Raw genomic sequence first — 20623 nt, 5'->3', positions numbered from 1 at the left:
TTTTTTTCTAAATAATTCGGGAATCCTAAAAATATTCCCGCGAATCTTTTCCCGCTCTTTTTTGTTAAGAAGCTTTTTATTATAGGAATCTTAATTTAAGAGACTGAGCGACAATTTATTTCATGTTCATCCCAGCTGACCTGATAGTGAGTTAGATAATGTAATGACAATAAGCAGTACAGTTTGTCTAACAAATATTAATTTTCTCTTACTTGGAGTAAGGGTGAGTTGGATTCTTTTGACCACTTAAAAGTTTCGAATTCAAAGGGATTATTTATTATTATTATTATTTACTTATCACAAACAAATAGGGTTCGTCCCTCTTACAATGTTTAGAAAAGAAAAAATTGTGGAAATACTAACAAAATTTGAAAAACAGGAGTGAATTGAATGAAAATGTCTAATTAGACTGAGACTGGAAGTATGCCGCTATTCCGTCAATAGATAGACTGGCACTTGGAGGAAGTGAATTAAACATTACTACCCCCGTGATAAAGAGCGTATGAGAAAGCTGAATCGAGTTAGTTCTAGGAATCAAGAGTCCTCGAACTCTGGCAGAGGCTCCAGGAACCAGGAGTGAAGCTAGGTATTGCGGCCTCCCAGAAATAATCAAACGAAAAAGGAATGATACCGCTCTCACAGAGGAAGAAGTGATGGGAGATCACAACCCACCAATAAGTTACGATGCTCGGAGATGTGATTACGGGGACCAAGACCACTAACATACCTGACACAACAGTGGAAAGTCACAGATAGCCTTCGTAATTGACATTGAATTCGAATTTGGATTTTATTCATGCCCAAAAATACAGAGCACTTACATAGGACTATCTTATAAATGTTGTCTTAATAATATAAATTGAGTTTGCATCTAGTTCGGTTAAATAGTAGCGGATGAGAAATCGAGAAAATTAAGTTACAGGTGTTTTAGATTATTATTAATAACCATTTTAATATTAGTGCTATTTAAATGATCGTTTAAGTGAAGTCTTGCTTGAAATTTATTGTAAAGTGACATTGCAGAAAATGTTACTGAGTTTAACCCTTATTCTGTTGTAACTGGTTTGGGAATGGCTATTGTGTTACATTTTCTAGTGTTTTTAGGATTAGGTTCTATTTTTAAATTTTGATTGGAGTGAATAATTTTATTATGGATCTTGAAGATTGGAGTAAGTTGTTTCAGTTTTAAAGTTTATTCTAAATTATTTATCTCTAATTTTTTATAAAGGATGTCTGTACTCGTGAGACTATTTAAATTATAAATGGCTTTTATAGCTTAATTTTGTGCTCTTTGTAACTGGCCTAGACTGTCCTTATTTGCACACACCACCCAAATCGTTATCCCATATAGAATAATTGAGTGGCATAATGCATAATACATAATTTTTTGCGTTTTTTCGCCAATTCCTACACTGTTCCTTCTGACTGCTCCAGTTATTGCAGAAAGGCGAAGTTTGAGGTTCTGAATATGCTAACGTTTCACTTATCAGCTGAGTATGAGCAACGCTTTAACTAAGAGCAATCGAGTGTTCATCGGCGTGAGCTTACGGTAATTTCGAAGTGTTCGAAGAGTGCAGTACACTCTTTGGTTTATATGTGAGATATGGTCTGACCATGTGAAAACAATGTGTGACTGGCCCATATAACGATCTTTTAGATATTATGAGGGCTTGTGATTTTTTAGGTTTTAGGGTAAAGCCATTTTGAATTGCCCAGGTCTCGAAGCGAGCCAAGACTCGCTTAAAGCATTTCGCTTAAAGATCTTGTGCCGCATTCGGCATGAGCGCCCTAAACACACTTACGACAAAAGTCCAGAGATGACTAAGCTCGTTCATACCAAAGTCAGTTCCTGACACAGTACAAACAAGGCTTATCATTCACTGATATTGACAAAACATAACTTTCGTGAGTTTTTATGCAGATATTTTTATTGCAATGTACATGTACTCTACCTAAAATGAATCTATTTGTAAATTTATATCTTATTTCACGTGCAATAATTATTGTTAATAACAATTATTTGAGGCGCTCGGAGCAAAAAAACTCTAAGTCGTATGCATTTCTTTATTAAAATAGCGTTTTTTTGCTCTGAGCTCCTCATTTGTGAGGCGGAAGCTATCTCGCGACTTAAGCCAATTTAGGCGGTTCTAGTGAATAATTCATATTGTTATACGTGAATTGTGAAGTAAATTTACCAGTATTTTCATTTTCAAAAATGTATTTGTGCATTTCAGTAGAAATATCTGCATAAAACCCCACGAAAGTTATGTTACTCAGTAAACATTAAACCTCGATTGTTGTGTGTCAGGAACTGACTTGGTATAAATGAGCTTAGTTGTGGACTTCAGTCGTAAGTCCAGTACAACTTCTAGACGGTAAAATCTCTGACTCGACTCACACATTTGAGAATTTGAGTCCCGGGTCAAGATCCGAAACCCAAAAAGCGACATTTTTATTTCTTGATAGTTCCGGAAAACATAGCTGAAGTAGGGGAGACTGATGGCAAAATTAGTTAGCAAATGAAATTTATCATTACGTATAATTCACATAAAAATGTTTGTATCAGGTTTATAAATATTTTAAAGAATATGAAGGGAAGTGTTTACTTCGATAAACTTATGGTTTTCTCAATATTTCTTCTAAGGAAACTATATAATCCCAATGTCTAATACCATTCGTGACCAATTTTGTCCCAGTCTGCCCTACATCCTGAAATTCCAAAACCTGATGAAATGAACTCTCCAGATCCAGATTCATTCACTCTCTGAAATCATCCTGGTCACAATTTTCCTCATAATCTTCATGGAAAATTGTGACCAGGGTGATTTAATACATGAATGAATCAGAATCTGGTTCTGGTGATTTCATTTCATCAGCTCTGGGAATTTCATGAGGAAGCTGGTGTTGATGAAATCTCAATAAAAAGGGAATAAAATGTGGGTTATTACTCATCTCTTCTTGCCCTTTTAGTCATTGCCCCTCTACCCCCCGGAAAGTTGGTTTTTTTAGTGTTCAACCATTCGCTAAATATTACAGTAGACTCTCTCAAATTCGGGCATTTGGTACCGAAATGTGAGACGAATCGGACATCAAATTGTTTGAAATGCAACGATTTTTTGTTTGCCTGTATACTCATATTAAGTTTACATGCTCATATTAACTGTAAATTTCATGAAAGCCCCTTAATAATGCAAAAGGGACAGATAATCCTAACCGGCTTATGTAGGTGAGATTCTTAACGTGAGCTAACTCGGAGTGCATGCAAATTCGATTTGATGCTGAAGTAGGGAGACGCCATTCAATTATCTTGAATCAAATTCGTGAAATTATACAAGTTTTGTATTTGAACCAAAATGTCAAGGATTTGGATGAACTGACAGAAAAGTGTTATATGGGTGAAATGTAGACCAGAATGTTCTCTATAATTTTGCCGTAGAACTTGAACTCATCGATTACTCAGAAGCCAAAATAAGCGAGGTTTTTTGTTTCTTAACTCGTTTTTTCATCCAGAGTGCCCCAAGTAGTCATTTGTTGAACTTCAACTAAATCAAAGAATTGTTGTATTTTTGCGGGACTTTCCATTTAAACCCCTATTTTAAGTGTCTTGGTGGAGTAGAGGCAGTCAAATTGGCATCTGAGTGATTTCAAAGCGTTATTATGGGAAAAATCAATTTTTTCACACTTAAACGGCAAAATCGGAGTGATAGCGTAGTCTGAGCGGAAAATGATGTATGGACGAAATGTAGAGACAAATGTGCTCTACAATTATGTTGAAGTAATCATCAAAATCGGTTCAGCGACAGTCGAGATAATTGAGGTTATGTGATATTGAAATTGGTTTTTCGACTGTGGCGCCCCTGGTGTTGGTCCCACGAAGTTCAAACATTCTAGAAAGTTGTAGCATTTGGTGAGATCTTTCGTTTAAGCCCTCATTCATCAAAATCGGTCACATAGAACCGGAGATATGATTTTTTGAATTTCGTGAACTTTGACCCCTCATATCTCCGGTTCTATTGAAACCACAGCGCGCATACGCACCATTTTGGAAACGTCCTAGACTGGACTACAACATACTAAAATTTCATTAACTTGCACAATGCCGTTTTTGAGAAAAGTGACTTTGAATTTCGATGAATTTTGACGCTATCACAGCGCCACCTGTGGTGACTTTTTGAACTTCCATCTGAAAGTGCTCATCGAGACGAAACCAAAAAGGTAAAATTTAGGTCGCTATGTTAATTAGAACCGGAGATAGAGGCCGGTCAATGTTCGAACTTTGACCCCTTATAGCTCGGGTCAGGTGTTATGGATCGACTTAAGGTTTTTTTTGTTTGATAGGTATAATCATCGGCTACAACATACTAAATTTTCAGTCCGATGCACAATGGAATTTTTGAGTTATTTAACTTTTAAGATTTAAAAATTTTCTTTTTAAAAAAAGCGCCCCTAGCGGTGGTTTTATGAACTTGCGATGTTAGAAGGGGAAGTGGCATTTCACGAGAGCTTTCCTAAAAGCCCTCACTTTTTAAATTCTGACAATTAGAACCGGAGTTATGGCCATTTTAAGAAATTTTTTTTGGACCCTTATAGCTCGGGTCAGGGGGGTCGGGGGACCTTAAGTTTGGTATTGATGGAAAGCTCTATGGCCCAGCTATAACATACTACAATTTGAGTCCGCTGAATGCCATAGGGGCGGAGCTATTGAGAAAACAAAAAAAGGGGGGTCTTCAAAATGGCGGAAGGAGGGGTGGGGGGTGGGGGGTCTATGCACCAAGTTGCAATTTTCACCCGATATATAACCTTTGTCGAAAACCGCAAGTCGATATCTTTTTTAGTTTAGGAGCTATTAAGCTCCAAAGAGCGGCCGGCCGGCCGGCCGGGAACGTAAGTTAGCCACATATATATTCGTGACCAGGAAGTGCTGAAACACATTTTGGCCAAATTTGAGGTCGATCGGACGACATGAAATTTTGTTAGGATTATAGTAGGTGAGATTGTTAAGAATCTCACCTAATAACATCACAACTGAGATAACGCATGGCAAATTTGAGCATATTTGCTTCATTTGATAATCATAATCGAACTTGAAAAATGTCAACAAACTTTTTTCAAATTTAACTGCTGCCCGAATTAAAAAGTAGCCCGATGTTAAAGGAGCCGAATTAGCGAGAGTCTACTGCATTGCAAAAATAAATAAATTGAATAAATATTTCCACCGGTCGACTTAAGGAACCCAGGGTAGTCGAGTCAAGAGGCGGTCGATTCGAGGATACTTTACCTTAAATAATTTTTTTTGTTTTTAATTTTTTTTGGACAGTATCTGCATTTAAATTTCACCCAAATTTCAGTTTATGCTTATTAAAAAAAAAAAAGATTTGCAATGTGTAAGTAAGTAGTACTTTACCAATTACGCGACGGCATATATATATTGGTACTCTCACTGAACTTCACAATGGCAATCGTAGTCAACCGGGTTAGTGTCATTTTGATTGCATGAAAAATTTTCTCTCTCCGATTTCGTGTTGAATTGTGCAGTGAAAATTGCAGTGAAAAACCTTGTGGAAATTGGTGAAAAGTGTTTGTAAAAGTGTGTGGAATGGGTGGGAGAAGATGTCTTGCAGTGTTGGCCCCAAATGGCGATATTTGAGAAGAAAATCGAGCGCAAAGTGAATCTCGATGACACATTAGAAATTCGATGTTGCATTGAAACGGCGCAGAAAGTAAATGGACACACGGTTGGTGTTTATTGATTTGGGCCTCTCTGTGTAGCGCCCCAGTTTGAGTGATCCGGTAGTCTCATTGGCTATGTGATGTGTTGCAGGAGTACGTGCTGAGGGTGCAGCGGGGCCCATTCAGTGAGAATTCCTGGCGATTGCTGAGGCGATACAATGACTTTGTGCACCTGGACAAGTGCCTGCAGATTTCCGGGATTGACCTGCAGTTGCCCGGGAAGAAGATCCTGGGGAATATGCATCCGGAATTTATAGCTCAGCGTCGTGTTGCATTGCAGGTGAGTGGGGTAGAGGTTTTTCCTGTTATCTCTAGAGGGGCTTTTTGAGGGAGGGAAACAGAGGAATGAGGAATTGATATTGGGAAAATTCATCTGGCAGGAGTACATCAATCACGTGCTAATGAATCCCATTCTGGCATCGTCGCTCCCGACAAAGAAGTTTGTCGACCCAGACAGCTACTCCACCCCATTCCATGATCTTGCCCTCCAGAATGCCTCGCTATGCTTGAGGGCAGACGGGCAGTATGCTCTGGGGCAGAGTCTGGGACCCATTGGGTGGCGTCTACGTAAGCACTATTTTCGCGTTACGATGAAAGTTCCCGGGGGCAGGAGTTCCCCCGGTCAGGCTAAGCACCTGGTTAAATCAGTCTCACAGAGTCATGCCCGGACTGGTCCCCAGAGCTCTACAGTGGGCAATGGGAGTACCTCCGAGGCGGTCCAGGACCTCATTCTGGCCTGGACAGAATATGGCCCCGACAAGTATGTCGATGACCGTGAGATTCATGCTGCACTCAAGAATCTCAGTGGCATCCAACATCCCTATATACAGCCTCTGGACTATGTCACGAGCAACGACAATGGGGCCCTGGTGATCCGGAAGTTCATCTCGCACGGTAGCCTCAAAGATCAGCTGTGTACGGTGCAGCCGGTGAACCCGTTCCTCACCAAATACGGCAATCCCAAAAATCGCTCTCCACTTCCCCTTCGGGACGTTGCCCTCTATGGCCGGCAGATCCTGGAGGCCATTCGCTTCCTGCACTCCAAGGGTCTGCCCAATGGGCACGTTCATGCGGGCAATGTGGTGATTGTGAATGGAACTGCCCGGCTCCTGGACATTGAGAACTTCATCTTGGGCGTACCAGCCTTCTATAGGCCCTTCTTCATGCAACACTCCAAAATTCACACCTTCGAGGCTGTGGATGTCTACTCCTTCGGTCATCTTCTCTACGAGATGACCATGGGCTACCCGCTCCAGGAATCCGTTGCCAGACAAATTACTGACTGTCCAGATTCCCTGCGACAACTTCTGGAATCCATCTTGCTCAAGGATTCCTGCAAAAATGGTCTGCCTTCACTCGATCAGGTGGCCCAGCATGCATTCTTCCAGGAGCACGTGCCCAATTTCCAGGATATCCTAGCCAAGGCCACAAAGACCACGAAGCCACATCTCAAGTGGTCATCGTGTGCCAAAGAGCAGCTGAAAGTGTCTCTGCAGAAAGCTGAGCATCGGCTGAAGGATGAGCAGAAGTCCGTGAGGAATCAGAAGAGGCTTGTGAGGGTGCAGGAGTGGATGAGTTCGGAGGAGGAGAAGAAGAAAATCAAAAGCAAGGCGGTGAGTGCAAAACCAGAAGCTTTCAATTTTATCTATAAATTGGCTTTTGAAGTGGTCGGGAAATGAACAGCGTTGATCAATTGAACTGATACTGGAAGTTTATGGAAGCTAAATATTTTTTTCTTAATAATTTTTTTTTAAATCAATTAGGGTAAGTGTGCCAAATTTCGGCATAGTTGCATATAAGCATCGAAGTCCTAAGTTTGAAATGCAATATTTTTAATTCATGTTGATATTTTTTGTTACTTCCCTTTCGGGAGGGTTTTGTGGAACCTTGAAAACTAGTTTATCATCTTTGTTTTCTTTAAATCACTTCCTAAAATATTGAAAAATTAATAATAATATGGATATTGCTTTGGGTAGTATTCCGGCCACTTTGAGTGAAATACCGGCCATTTTTTTTCTAACCACCTTTTGTGACGCAACGGATAGAAAATTTCAAAACGTCAAACGGAACAAGTTTAATATTTAGTTTAATACGTTTATATGACCCACAAGCCCTGAGATCTTCCGTGTAATTTGTCCTGAAGACCTGAAGAGTAGCATCTCAAATTTACGCACAGATTCCCGTAGCAATTTGACCTTCCTGAACTCTTCCAAGGCCTTTTCCACATCATCTTTTTAATAGAAGCTATGGTTTTTTTCTCTGGACATTGTGGAACTCAGAAATTGAAAAAAAAAACAAAAAATGAATAAGAAATTTAGGAAAGCAAGAGATGTTGCCGGAATAGGCAACACTACCTCTCCGGAGAGACGCTCACAAAGTATATACTTTTTTACGCGAAATACAGGATCCAGCTGGGAAATTTTACCCGAAATTTAAAGATTCATTCACTATTAACTTAAATAGAAACAATCTTTAGTGCAGAGGCGTGCAAGAACCGTTGAAACCGAATAAACGTCAAATAAAACATGTACGTCAATGGTCAAAACCTACTATAACAAACTTATTTTGACGGTTATTCGGTTTCAACGGTTTTTGCACACCTCTGCTTCAATGAAAACTAATCAATTTTCATAAAAAACAGCGAAGGAAAACCTTTTGCACTTCACCACAAATCGTAAGACTGCTAGAAACGCAATCGATCTGTCACATTTTTTGTAAGACTCTTTCTACACTGAGTTTTTACAACGCAATTTAATTTCAAATTATACCTAATATTTAACGGTCTTTGTGTTAATACATCCTAAAATGAATAAATATTTAAAAGCAAAATGAATTAATTGACTATTCGAAGATAACATATATAAAATAATTTATTTCCATGGCCGAAATTACACCCAAAGTGGCTGAAATTAGAAGCTTGCCGAAATTTGGCACACTTTCCCTATTTTCAAATTTTAAGCACAAATAAATTTCTTATAAAAATAATTTGCAGCAATAATTGAATCTTCTGCTAAATGGTACTGTCACTAGTTCAGTAGCATTTGTTAATAAGGAGTATTTTATTTTATTGCTAATTTATTGTGTAAAAGATTTATAAAAAAAATTAATTTGGTAGCAATGTCGAAAAATCTAATACTTTTCAACTCCACGAAAAAAGTAAGACAGTGAAAAATGGATAAATAATTTTCTTAATGCTGCAGTACAAACGGGCAGTATTTTGGCAGTAAATCGATTTTGGGCCAATAAATAGTAATATTTTTTAAGACCATGGTAAAAACAATTTTCGATCAGTAAAAGATCAAATTTACGGTGGAACAAATGTATTATTTGACAGTAATGTCTCAACCATGCTTTTGCATTAGGAAATTTTTCTGAAATCAAAATTCATTTAAGTTTGAAAATTCTCGTTGTGAGCATCAGAGCAAATTGAAATTAGATTTGAGTGCGAAAGTGTACAATTGACATATGTAATGCATTTTTGAGAAAGAAAAGGATGAAGATTTTGATTTAAGGAAATTTTCCTAATCAAAAAAGCTTTGACGGAGACATAAAAAAATTTTGGTTAGTGGACAAACAAATTTGCTGCGTGACTAATTTAGATTTTTGAAATCAAGGAAATTAGATCTCCATGGATTTTTGACAAAGGGAAACAAAATAAAAAAAAATAAAAATAAAAATTTGCTGAACAAAATTGAAATTTTTACCAAATTTGATATACAGATCAAAATCATTTTTTAACAAACTATAATTGAATTATTTTTTTTTAGAAAATTTGATTTATTTCTTAATCAAATTTGATTTTTATACCTCTGTATTGAGCAAGTAATTGAGCTATACTCAATGTTAAACATAATGCCTCCGGTACACATTTTAGATCGGGATAATTTCATGAAATCAAAATTCGCATTCCTCTTCATTTTTTCACACTCAAAATTGGACTGAACTAAATTAAATTTCCGGCACACCTTTTAGATTGGGAAAATTTCATAAAGTCAAAATTTACATCCATTTTTTTCTTAAAAGTTTTGCATATGTGTATCTTATTCTTTCATACTCTTCTTCTTCCTTTTAACATCAGATCAAATTAAATTTAGTTCAGTCTAATTTCGAATCGGAAAGAGTGGGATAGACTTATGCAAGTCTTTCGGTAAAGAAAGCCACACGAATTTTACTTTCATGAAATTTTACCGATCTAAAAGGTGTGCCGGAGGCATAAATAAAGAAGAGTACGAAAGAAGACTCTTGCAAAATCTTCCAAAAGAGGGATGTGAATTTTGATTTAATGAAATTTTCTTGATCTAAAAGGTGTGCCGGAGTTGTAGTAACTAATATTCCTTGTTTTTTAAATAAATATTAAGATTTTTGTTAAACAACATTGAATTTTTGTTCAGGTCAAGTTTGATTTATTTGAGCCAGAAGCACACAATTTAGATCAAGACAATTTCACGAAACCAAAATTCATATTCCTCTCTTTCTAAAATGTTTTACATATGTATATTTTTTTGTTCCATTCTTAAATTTGGATGAAATCAAATTATATTTGTTGCGACGTTAAAAAAATGAGTCTGAGAAAATGTGGAATAATATGCAAAACATTTCAGGAACGAGTGTGGATTTTGATGTTATGAAATTTTCCTAATCTAAAAGGTATTCCAGAGTTGACAAAACTCTTTTATTTTATGAAATCGAAATTTGCATCCCTTTTTTCTTTTAAAATTTGCATAAGTGTATCCCATTCTTTCTGACTCAAAATTGGGCTAAACTAAATATAATTTGGTGTGATGTTCAAAAGAAAAAGAAGGGTGCAAAAGAGCAGGATAGACATTTATTTAGAACCTTTGAGGAAGAAAGGGATGTGAATTTTGTCTTAACGAAATTTTCTCGATCTAAAAGATGTACCGGAGCCATTATAAATCGATTTATTGATTAAATTTGATTTTTTGACTAAATATAATTGTCTTATTGATCAAATTCTATTTTAGTGATCATTTCAACATTTTTACTGACATTTTTGTTTAGCATTTGACATTTTTATTTAGCAAATATGATTTTATTTTCCTTAGGAGGATTCTTAGATAGTACAAAAGTTTTTTTTTATTCCGAATAAAAAAGATTTTTTCATGATGATCCCGGAACACTTTTAGATCAGGAAAATTTCTTAAAGTCTAAATTTGCATCCCTTTCTTTGATAAAAGTTTTGCATATGTCTGACCCACTCTTTCCTATTCTTCTTCTTCCTGTGAACATCACATCAAATTTAATTTAGTTTAGTTCAATTCTGATACCGAAAGAGTGAGAAAGACTTATGCTCTAGATAGACTTACGACTTAAGCCGAGAGACGGCATAGTGGGAAATTATGGAAAAGTTGTTTAAACACTATTGCGTACATAATTGCGCTAAGCCGTCTCGGTTAATCCTCAAGTCTGTCGAGACCGTTATGTAAATCTTTGGAGAAAGAAAGGGGAGTGAATTTTGTTTTCATGAAATTTTATTTATCTAAAAGGTCTATCGAAGGTATGAGAAATTAAATGAAATTATCCCATATTCAAAACAGTTCAGTTTTTGCAGTGCGTCCATCGCCGTCTTAGTGTTCCTTTCCACCTCATTGATAAATCGATGGAAAAGTCTGCTTATAAGTTTTATAATGCAGAATATTTAAAGTAGTAAAATTCGATTTATCAATAGGCTTCTATTTTTTTTATCTTAAAAAATTTATAAAAAAGTGTTGAAAATTAAATTTTTTTAATCCAAAGCTGAAATGTTAAATATCCAAAAAGCGTATCAGTTCAATTAATTCACCTTCTATAGAGGGGAATCTTCTCGAAGAAGAGTGAATCAGAACATTTCCTTTACAATACATATTTTAATGCACTTCCTTTTAAGCATTATATTGTGCCTTTATATATATGAACATTTATATAAAGTGCTATTTAATAAGAATTGGCAGGGTAGAATCTACAAAATTCCTCTTGGAATCGTCAAAATTTCATTGATAGAGGAAGTTTATTCCCAAAGTAAATCGTCTGAATTTCCTCATGTCTCGGGATATGAATGACCTTTTCTATTCACTGAATAAATCATCGATTTCCGCCCCAAAAATGTTGGTGAACTCGCGAGAGAGTGAGAGAGAAAGAGAGAGTAAAGTGAGAGAAATCCATCAAAGCCGCCAACATCGATAAATCTCTCATAGGGATTACCCGTCTTGTCCAATTTTTATCAAACAATTTGACGATTTGACCATTTATGGAGGAGTTTTGGGGATGATTCATTAATTATGGAATGGGTTTATCTATGAAGCTTCCGACCGAAAAGCCCTTGCTGTTGTCACGCGAACCAAGAGGAAAATCGTTAATCGAAGAGATGGGCTTATTTTTGGGGAGGATGAGGCATTTTACAGTGGGAGTGCAGTTTATCGGGGCGATTTTGATGTATTATTTATTGACTGAGTAATGAATTTTAAATCATTTAATTTGTCATTTTGTCCATCGTTTTGGGATCAAATAGAAGATTATTTATTTGAAATGCCATAATTTTTTAAACAAGGAGAATGATGTTTAACATTATCATAACAATCAATATCCAGTGCAAAAAAGTGCTAAAAATATTCAAAGTCATATTAAAATAGCGGTTTGGAAAAGATGTATTCCTATAATTTTGTTTTGTATCATATAATTTTCACCAATTTAATATATGCACGAGTTCTGTAACCTTGATGAAGACTGACTAAACTTTCGTATGCCATGTCATTGCTTCCGTTGAAAATATTCTTATGAAAACTTATGAAAATCAAATTATATTTAATGTGATTGACAATAAATACCTAAATAGAGTAGTAACGCTTGAATAAGAGAAAGAGATATCAAAGCGTCGCAGCTTTGCGAAATGCTGGATCTTACGAGATAGAGCTCTCCGTGAATTATTTTTTCGAACAGTTTTTAGTTCTATTACGGGTATGTTATCAATTTAAAAAGATTTATGGTGCGACAAAATTTACCTTTTTGTGGGTGTCTTTGACGAGAGTGCCAAAACTTGTTAGAGGGTCATTTAAGGACCTCAAATCTGCAATCTGTTTGCCCGGGTCACCTCTAGATTTTTTTGGAAAAGCATTTTTTGTTTTTTGCTGTTTTATAAAATTCAAAAATTCATATCTCCGGTCCTAATTATCCGGTGGTAGTCACATAAAGCTAAACTGACGCGTAATTTCATCCTCTATAACTCTTGTGAACATATCAAGCACCTACGATGAAATTAAAGTATATTTTTTAAAAATTTTTTGAAAAAGAGCACCTAAAATGGTGCATTTTTCTGTGTTTTTTCCATCTTCTAGTAATTTTCCCACTTTAATAGAGCATTTTATATGTCAAATAACTATGCCTAAAAGTAAGAGAATTTAATATTAGGGCTTATTTATCAATTGATTTGGTGAAGAGTGGATTTAATTGAAAGGTATTGGATTGATTTAATTGATTCTAATCGATAATGAATTGGTCAAGTAACGGTGTTTGATCTTAAAAGCCAAAAGGTAAAAGACAATTGAATTCCGATTTTCGGTGGCGAGCTCCATTCTGGCCTCTACACACAAGAGAAATTTATGTCCATATTGAAGCAAATTCTCTATGCTTGTGTGGAAAAAAAGTCTTCAATATGGATATAAATTTCGCTAGTATATAGAGGCCATTACTCAGAAAAAAAATCGTTAAATTGTTCATAAATGTTTGTGGATTCCTACTAGAGACCTACAAAATGCTCATAAATCATATAGTTGACCAAAAAGTTCGTAAAAGTTTGTATTTTTTCACAGATTTTTATCGTAATTTGCGCACATGACGAGCGCTTTTTATTCTTTCACAAACATTTGCTACTAAATATTTGTAAACACAAAGAAAAATATTTGTAAAATTTTGTGATTTGTTCGTAAAGTTTTGTCAGACGAACAAAAATGTACGAACAAATGGTTTTGAAAGAACAAAAATGTTTGTTATGAACCATTTTTGTGAAAAAGTACATAGTTTTACGAACTTAGTGGGTTGTACGATTTATGAGCATTTCCACAGTAAGGATTCACAAACATTTACGAACTATTTTGGAAATTGTTTTTTCTGTGTAGAGAAATTTATATGAAGTGCGTATTTTTATCGTTTTTCGCTTAGTATTTTATAACATGTAATGCTTTAGATAGCAGAGTAAGAGCAATTAATCATTTAGAATATTCAGGCCAGAGTAGGCTCAAGAGTGGTCCTGCTAGCTGTTTAGAATTTAGGACATTCAAGAATGAGATTAAACTTTCTAGTCTGAAACTCCTTCAAACATGCTAAATCTAATAATTTTATCTTTGGAACAAATTCCATAGTGGAAATCAAGACTTTTGATTAATTACACGGCTCTTAAGCAATGTTTGATTGTGATAATACTTCGTTCTGATAAAATATTTTTGACATTGTGTACTTTTTTACTGCTCGAACTCAAAGAGAGAGCAGTCGGCTGCATCGGTAATGAACCGGTTAAGTACCGATTTTTGAATAATTTTACATCCCCAATAATTAATATTCTCTAAAAATAATGTTTTTTCGGTTTCTTTTCGGTTTTTTTCGCCAATTTTGAGGCCCAAGCTTTTTCAATTATTTTTGGATATGTTTGAGAGCAAGTCCAGGCGAACATTTAGCCCAAACATACCTATGACCGGAAAATTTGGAAAATTCGCCATTTTGAATTATTGAAGGTCAAAGGTCAACCAATTTGGAGGGTCCATTTTTCAACCGATTTGGTTAAATTTGGATTTTTTGGAAAAGTATTGCAATTTAGAACCCGGCTGCATCGGTCTTCATCGGTAATGAATCGGTTAAATACCGATTTTTTGATTTTCAAATGCTTTTGTAATTTATGAATCAATTTGATCTCTAGTAGATCAGTGATACAAAAAGATTATGCAAAAATAACTAATTCGCGGTGAGCTCTATCTCGTGAGTTCGAGCATTCTGCAAAGCTGGAACGCTTTGCCATCTTTATTAGATCTGAGATAGTCCACTTTAATTTTTTTATCTCTTTTGGGGTGACAGAACTTTTGTCCAGTTGATAACTTTGCATATGGAATTTTTCACGTCCCTGATGATATAAATTCTTAAAATAGATTTTTTCTTGAGAATTCACAAAGTATTAGAATGTGTTATGGGAAATTCCTGGAAATTCTCAATGAAATAAACCAATAATACGGGGAAATCACTAAATGCGGGAAAGCTATAAACATTTTTTTTTGTATTTTATTTAAGTAAATTTAAATATAGAAATATCTTTTATAGTTTTTTCTTCTATTTGGTTTATTTATTTTTGTTTGTGGCGATTTATTTAAGCAGAAAATGGAACAGAAACAGTCAAAATTGAGGCAACAAACGTCGTTGCAACTGCAGAATGGACCACCAGCGACTCCATTGACCCTCACGCGGTCAGACAGTGCTAATAGCGTCTCGACGTCCCACGGAACGGACTCGCCGATGCCTCCACCGCCACCGCCATCGCTGCCAAATCTCTCACGCACGACGGATGACCTGAGGCCAAGCACGAGTGGAGAACGGGGTAGATTTGCTCTCCTGGACTCTATCTGCAAGTTCAACAAATCCTCGTTGAGGAGAGTGGCTTCAGATGATTGAGGAGGATCAGGAGAAGGAGCTCAAAGACAGGTAGGTGAAGATATTTCAGCGCAAATGCTCTAAAAGAATTTTTCTTGAATCAATCCAAGATAATGTTGCATGTCAAAGGTTACATTTGGACCAATTTTAAATGTAGTTCTAAAAAAAAAGAGGCAAACTTTAAGATGACAAACATAAAGATAACAACAACATAAAACAATGCAAATCGATGAGAAACATAATCAGGCAATTGCGCAAGGTTTTCAGAGATATAACAAGAAAGATGGAAAGAGAAGCAGAGTAAATGCTTTCTTTTCTTCTTCAGCAAAAAAAAAAAACAGGCACAAAATTATGAGATTATTTGCAAAATATACTCAAATAATGTGCTTAGCACTTCATTGTAAGTGGAAGTCTATATGCAAAAAGAATTCTCAAATATTTAAGGTGAAAAAGAAAATAGAAGAAGATGCGAGTAAAAAAAACACGACAAAATGTAAATCAAAAGGCACTAAAAATGAAGTTGCTTTCATCGTTACCAGTGGCTCGGAAAAATGAGACAATGTTGCTCCTCTAGCCACCCATAAACGTTTGTATATTTCTTTCCTCAGCCTCATTCTCGCGTAATTGGATACCTTTTTATCATATTTGTACTTCTTTTTTTTTTTTAAACTGAGTCACAAAATGTGAGAATTTTTTATATAAAAGTCATCTCTGTGTGTAAATTGTTCTTTTATTTGCCCATTTTTACAAATATCTGTTTCATTCACGACACTTAGCATGATAAAATTTGCATGTTTGTTCTCTTGCGTAATAAAAATTGATAAAATGAAATATCAAATTTCCTATGGATCTTACAAAAAGAAAAAAAAAAGAAAAGAGAAGGAGAATTTCAATGGTATAATATTGTGCATTTGGAGTAGGTAAAACATAAGGAGATTAGTAGAGAGAAAGAGTAAAGAAAATAATTAAATAAATAAGACTGCACTTTAATGAAATTTAAACAAACAAAAAAATCACTAAAAATTGAGATTTGATATGAAGAAATTGAAAAGTCATTTGCTGAAGAATTAATTTTAAAGAAAATTAAAAAAGAATAGTAAGAAATCGTTCTTATAATTGTTGTGTCAAATTGTCTTACCAAAACCAAAATTATAATGAAATTCTTATCTAGTAAAACAAAAATGAGAATAATAATCTCCTTTATCTCCTTTGAGTGTAAAAAAAAATCCCCTTAAAAAATATCATACACTTAAAGAGTGTTTAAACAAGAATATAAATTGATGTTTTAAATGTGACACGTAAAACCCAATTTCCCTTTAAATAAAAGTAAATTAATAGATCTCAACAAAAACAACAAAAAAACGCTATACAAAGTGTCTCAGGAAAATCTTTCAGCGAAAATATAATTTGGTTTACACCTCCAATCACAAGTATAATTAAATATTTAGTAAAATAAAATATTTTAATGGCATCGTGCTCTCTAATTGGTTGGAGCTTAAAAGCTCTCAAAGCTTTAGCCAATCAGAGGAAGCGATGAAATTTTCTAAAGTGCGGGAAAACAGTAGGGGAAAGTGCCTATGCTTCGTGCAATCCCAAGGTTCGTATGAGCCTAAACAAAAGTAGATTTTGATTCTCCAATAGTGTCTTGGATGAAAGGTAAATGGAACTCTATTTGCACAAAAAGTCGTTGAAGTTCGAAGAATTTAAATTCAATTTCGAATTTTCATACTAAATTTTCGAACAATGTGGGGAAAATTTATCAAATATCACACTAAAAAGCTGGCAAAAGAGTTACTCAGTGATTATGGAGTGATTGAATACTGGGACAAGAACAGTAAACGTCGTTGTTCTGTTTTATTCCTCACAACAATGTGAAGACCGTCACATTTTGACACTTGAGCACTTCGAAATTCGAACAGGATCTTGCGGAATTATCAAGAAGTAAGAAGGTCTCTTTTTTGGATCTTCAAATAGATTTTCGAATTTTTCAAGATCTACTTCTGTACGGAAAGAATGACTATTTCTTTTTCTATTTTCTCAATAAATGTGATTCATCACACCCATATTTTAAAAACTGGGACTTTTCACTTAGTTTTTAAAATACGGGTGTGATGAATCACATTTATTGAGAAAGAAAGGAAAAATTTAGATATTACGAAAGTTGGGATTGTACGAAACATGGGCATTTTTCCATGACTCCGTTCCGTAAACCATTCGAAGAGGCAAAGCAACTTTAAAGCCTAGCTAAACCAATTCGAAAATCTACCGAAAGCCTAAAGTGCATGTTCACGGTCTCGCCGCTTTAGCGCTAATTGTTCTGCCATTTCGAATTTCGGTATTCTTGACAAAAAGTTGATTGTGGAATTTCAGGATGGTAAAACGTTTAAATTGGAATTTCATTAAAATAAACGTCCTTTTTATGAATTTTCTCACTGTTTTGAAACTCCTTTCCCAGCGAGCACCAAATGCTAACCGATTGCAATTCAGCTGAAAACATATGTATTTTCAGCTGAATTCTGCTAACCTTGAAACAAAATTGGCGATTCAGTGCCATTTCCATATATTTGGTTAGCACTTTTTGTTCGACAACTGCTGATAAGTCAGCAAATTTTTGCTAGTCGATTCAGCAAAAATATGCTGAAAACGCTACTTTTTTCAGCTAAGTGTGCTCGCTGGGTTGTTTAAACTTTCGAACTTCCAACGGATTTTTAGATAAATTGTGTCAGCCGGGAAGTTCTCTCTGATACAGTAGACTCTCTCTCAATTGGGCATTTGGGGCAAAATGTCATCCGGTTTATCGAGAGATTTGGGCGTCAAAGCCTTTGTAAATTCCACAAAAAGCGTTCAATTATAAAGAATCACGATAAAATAGGAAGAACTACAGCGAATATGAGCAAATTAGCTTCATAATTAAACGTGAAAATTATCAACAAAATTTTGCGCCCGATTGAAAAAGAGCCGATTGAGCGAGAGTCTACTGTATATACCTTCACTGAGAAAAAAAAGAGGCTGCGATTAACTTTTTTTCCTCATAACTTTAACACTTTTTAGGTGTAAAAATATATCAACATTTTTTAATGTTAATTTTACACCTTTTTGAGGGTATACACCTAAATAATACACCTAAAAAGCATAATATTTACACTGATTTCGGATCAATACTGCAGGGTAAAATTAACTTTTCCGGAATCAGCAGATTGTGAACGGATTGTTTTGAGGTGGGAGAGAACATGGTGGGACTAGAACTTGTGGAATATCGCAAAATTTGAGATAAAAAAAAAACTTGAAATTTTTATGAAAAGATTTCTATATTTGACAATTTACAAATGAGTCGATTCGACAAAGAAATTGAATTAAAGAATGGCGTACTGCTCATAAAGCAACTGACGGATTCTGAAGTTCCTGATGTATCCTTAACTTTTCCGGAATGTTATTTTGACTTTTTCGGATTTCTCTCAGTGTTCGAATCGGTACAGAAAAAATCTTAACCGGAGAGAAGTCTCAAATCGGGAAGATTAAGATTACTACACGATAGGAATCAATCACTAGAGGGAAAGTTAACCTGTCTTTGAATAAGTCTTTGAATAATAACTATAGTTTAATAATGTTAACAAATTTTCTATTAATTTTGATTAAAAAATACAGAACTTTTACCTTGGGAAATATGAGAAAAATTGAGATATTCAAAAACAGATCCCTTTTACTTGCTTTATAATTCTTCAATTGAGATTAAAGGGGTGGCAAAGCGTCTCAGGCTTTGCGATATGCTCAAACTCGAGATTTAGATGCTATACCTCAAAAGTATTTTCGCATAATTTACCGGTTCTCAATCGATTTGAACCGATACATAAATCATTTAAAAGATCCTCCAAAATTGTTTTAAAAGTAAATAGAATTGATTTTCGGATAAAAATTAGTTATCGGCTATAAACCGGTTCAGAACCGATTGGAACCGGTTCAGTTTTGTAGGAAATTCCAAGACCTTCCCAACGAGCCCAAATGTGATACCATTTGCTTGATAAATGCGCTCTCTAATGTCTTTGATTCAATGGGATTTTCGTATATAGGCGAAATGTTCGCCGGGTAAAATGAAAAAAAATCGCACGACGCGTTTTCGAGTAATCCCAAAAAAACATGGTTTTGGATTTCATTTGGTTTTAATTTTTTGGATAATTTTGGGAAAAGACACTTAGGAGCTGTTACTTGAAGAAATTCTGTTTTTTGGCCCATTTCTGTCCCGATTTTGATGATTTTAACGCTTGAACAAAATCGGCATAAAATCCTATTTTAGAACGATTTTGATGACTGGTTCGGAAAACTTGATTTTTTTTGAAAATTTCTTTGGAACTGTTTCACAAGCCTTTTGTTTATAATCTCCTATAAACCCATTTTTACATTATTTTTATCATTTTTATGATCTCAAATTATTTGTAAGTTAAGAAAATTTCAACAAAAAATCTGTAAAACATTTCCAATTAGGCTCTTGCTGGGGAAATTAGCTGAATATACGAATTAAAAATTTTCAAATCCATTAAACAGAATCTTTCATAAAACGTGTGATCTTCGTAAGGCGAAAGTTTGTTTAAGACACAAAGAAGACTTTTCTTTTAAGAAATGACGGAAAATTAATCAAAATTGAATGAAAAGTGTTTTTTTTTTAAATAAATCTCAAAACATTTTCTGGGAAGTTTTTTTTTTAATAATTTGCTAAAAATTCAATCTTATACCGATTTTGATTATTATAGGGCAAATGTGACAAGTTGGGGAAATTTCTAAAACCTCGTCTAAGGCGACATTGTAGCTTTTCCTTAAAGAAAAACTGATGGAAAGCTTTTCTAAAGTCCTTTTAAAAATCTTTTTAAAGTTTTTAATATTACATTTTGTTTGTGCAATGTTTCTTTAAGAATTTTACCATAAATCCATTTATAATCCATATTCTTAGCACCCACAGCCGAAATTTCCCCAAGGGATTTAAAGATATTCGAAAATCGGCATCGAAAGTCAAAGAAAAGACATTTTTACTTCTTGTTTTATCCGTATAGTGGCTAGACAGGCTTAACTAATTCCTGTTCTTCTGTTTGTGTGATCTGGCGGATATTCTGTGCTTTCCTCACTTTTCTGGTGTTCGTCAGCTATTATGTACTTTCTTTTTAAAAATAAAATTTTCGACTTTTTATCCAGAGCTTTCAACCCTTGGTGTGGGCCTTCTTAAGTCGGCTGAAGAAATATTCCTTATTTGAGAATAATTTTTAATTTTAACAAATTTTTA

General features: G+C 34.9%; 1 protein-coding gene across 1 annotated transcript; it reads left to right on the top strand.

The window, feature by feature from the left end:
* The first annotated feature begins 5444 nt into the window (after positions 1-5444).
* On the top strand, positions 5445-16377 carry LOC129798959 (PX domain-containing protein kinase-like protein). Its single transcript, XM_055842492.1, has 4 exons — positions 5445-5735; positions 5822-6010; positions 6111-7343; positions 15082-16377. The coding sequence occupies exons 1-4, from the start codon at positions 5634-5636 to the stop codon at positions 15373-15375; spliced, it is 1818 nt and encodes a 605-aa protein (XP_055698467.1). The 5' UTR covers positions 5445-5633; the 3' UTR covers positions 15376-16377.
* The last annotated feature ends 4246 nt before the right edge of the window (positions 16378-20623 follow it).

The sequence above is a fragment of the Phlebotomus papatasi genome, chromosome 1 (assembly GCF_024763615.1).
Source record: "Phlebotomus papatasi isolate M1 chromosome 1, Ppap_2.1, whole genome shotgun sequence".
Taxonomy (NCBI): Eukaryota; Metazoa; Arthropoda; class Insecta; order Diptera; family Psychodidae; genus Phlebotomus; species Phlebotomus papatasi.
Note: the sequence above shows the minus strand (reverse complement) of the source record. Positions and strands in the feature narration are given on the sequence as shown.

Bases quoted from the DNA above. Each gene is read 5' to 3' on its own strand.
- LOC129798959 (XM_055842492.1), top strand. From the start codon at position 5,634: ATGGCGATATTTGAGAAGAAAATCGAGCGCAAAGTGAATCTCGATGAC. The intron at 5,736-5,821 runs GTTGGTGTTTAT...GATGTGTTGCAG, and splicing joins AGAAAGTAAATGGACACACG to GAGTACGTGCTGAGGGTGCA. The intron at 7,344-15,081 runs GTGAGTGCAAAA...TTATTTAAGCAG, and splicing joins AGAAAATCAAAAGCAAGGCG to AAAATGGAACAGAAACAGTC.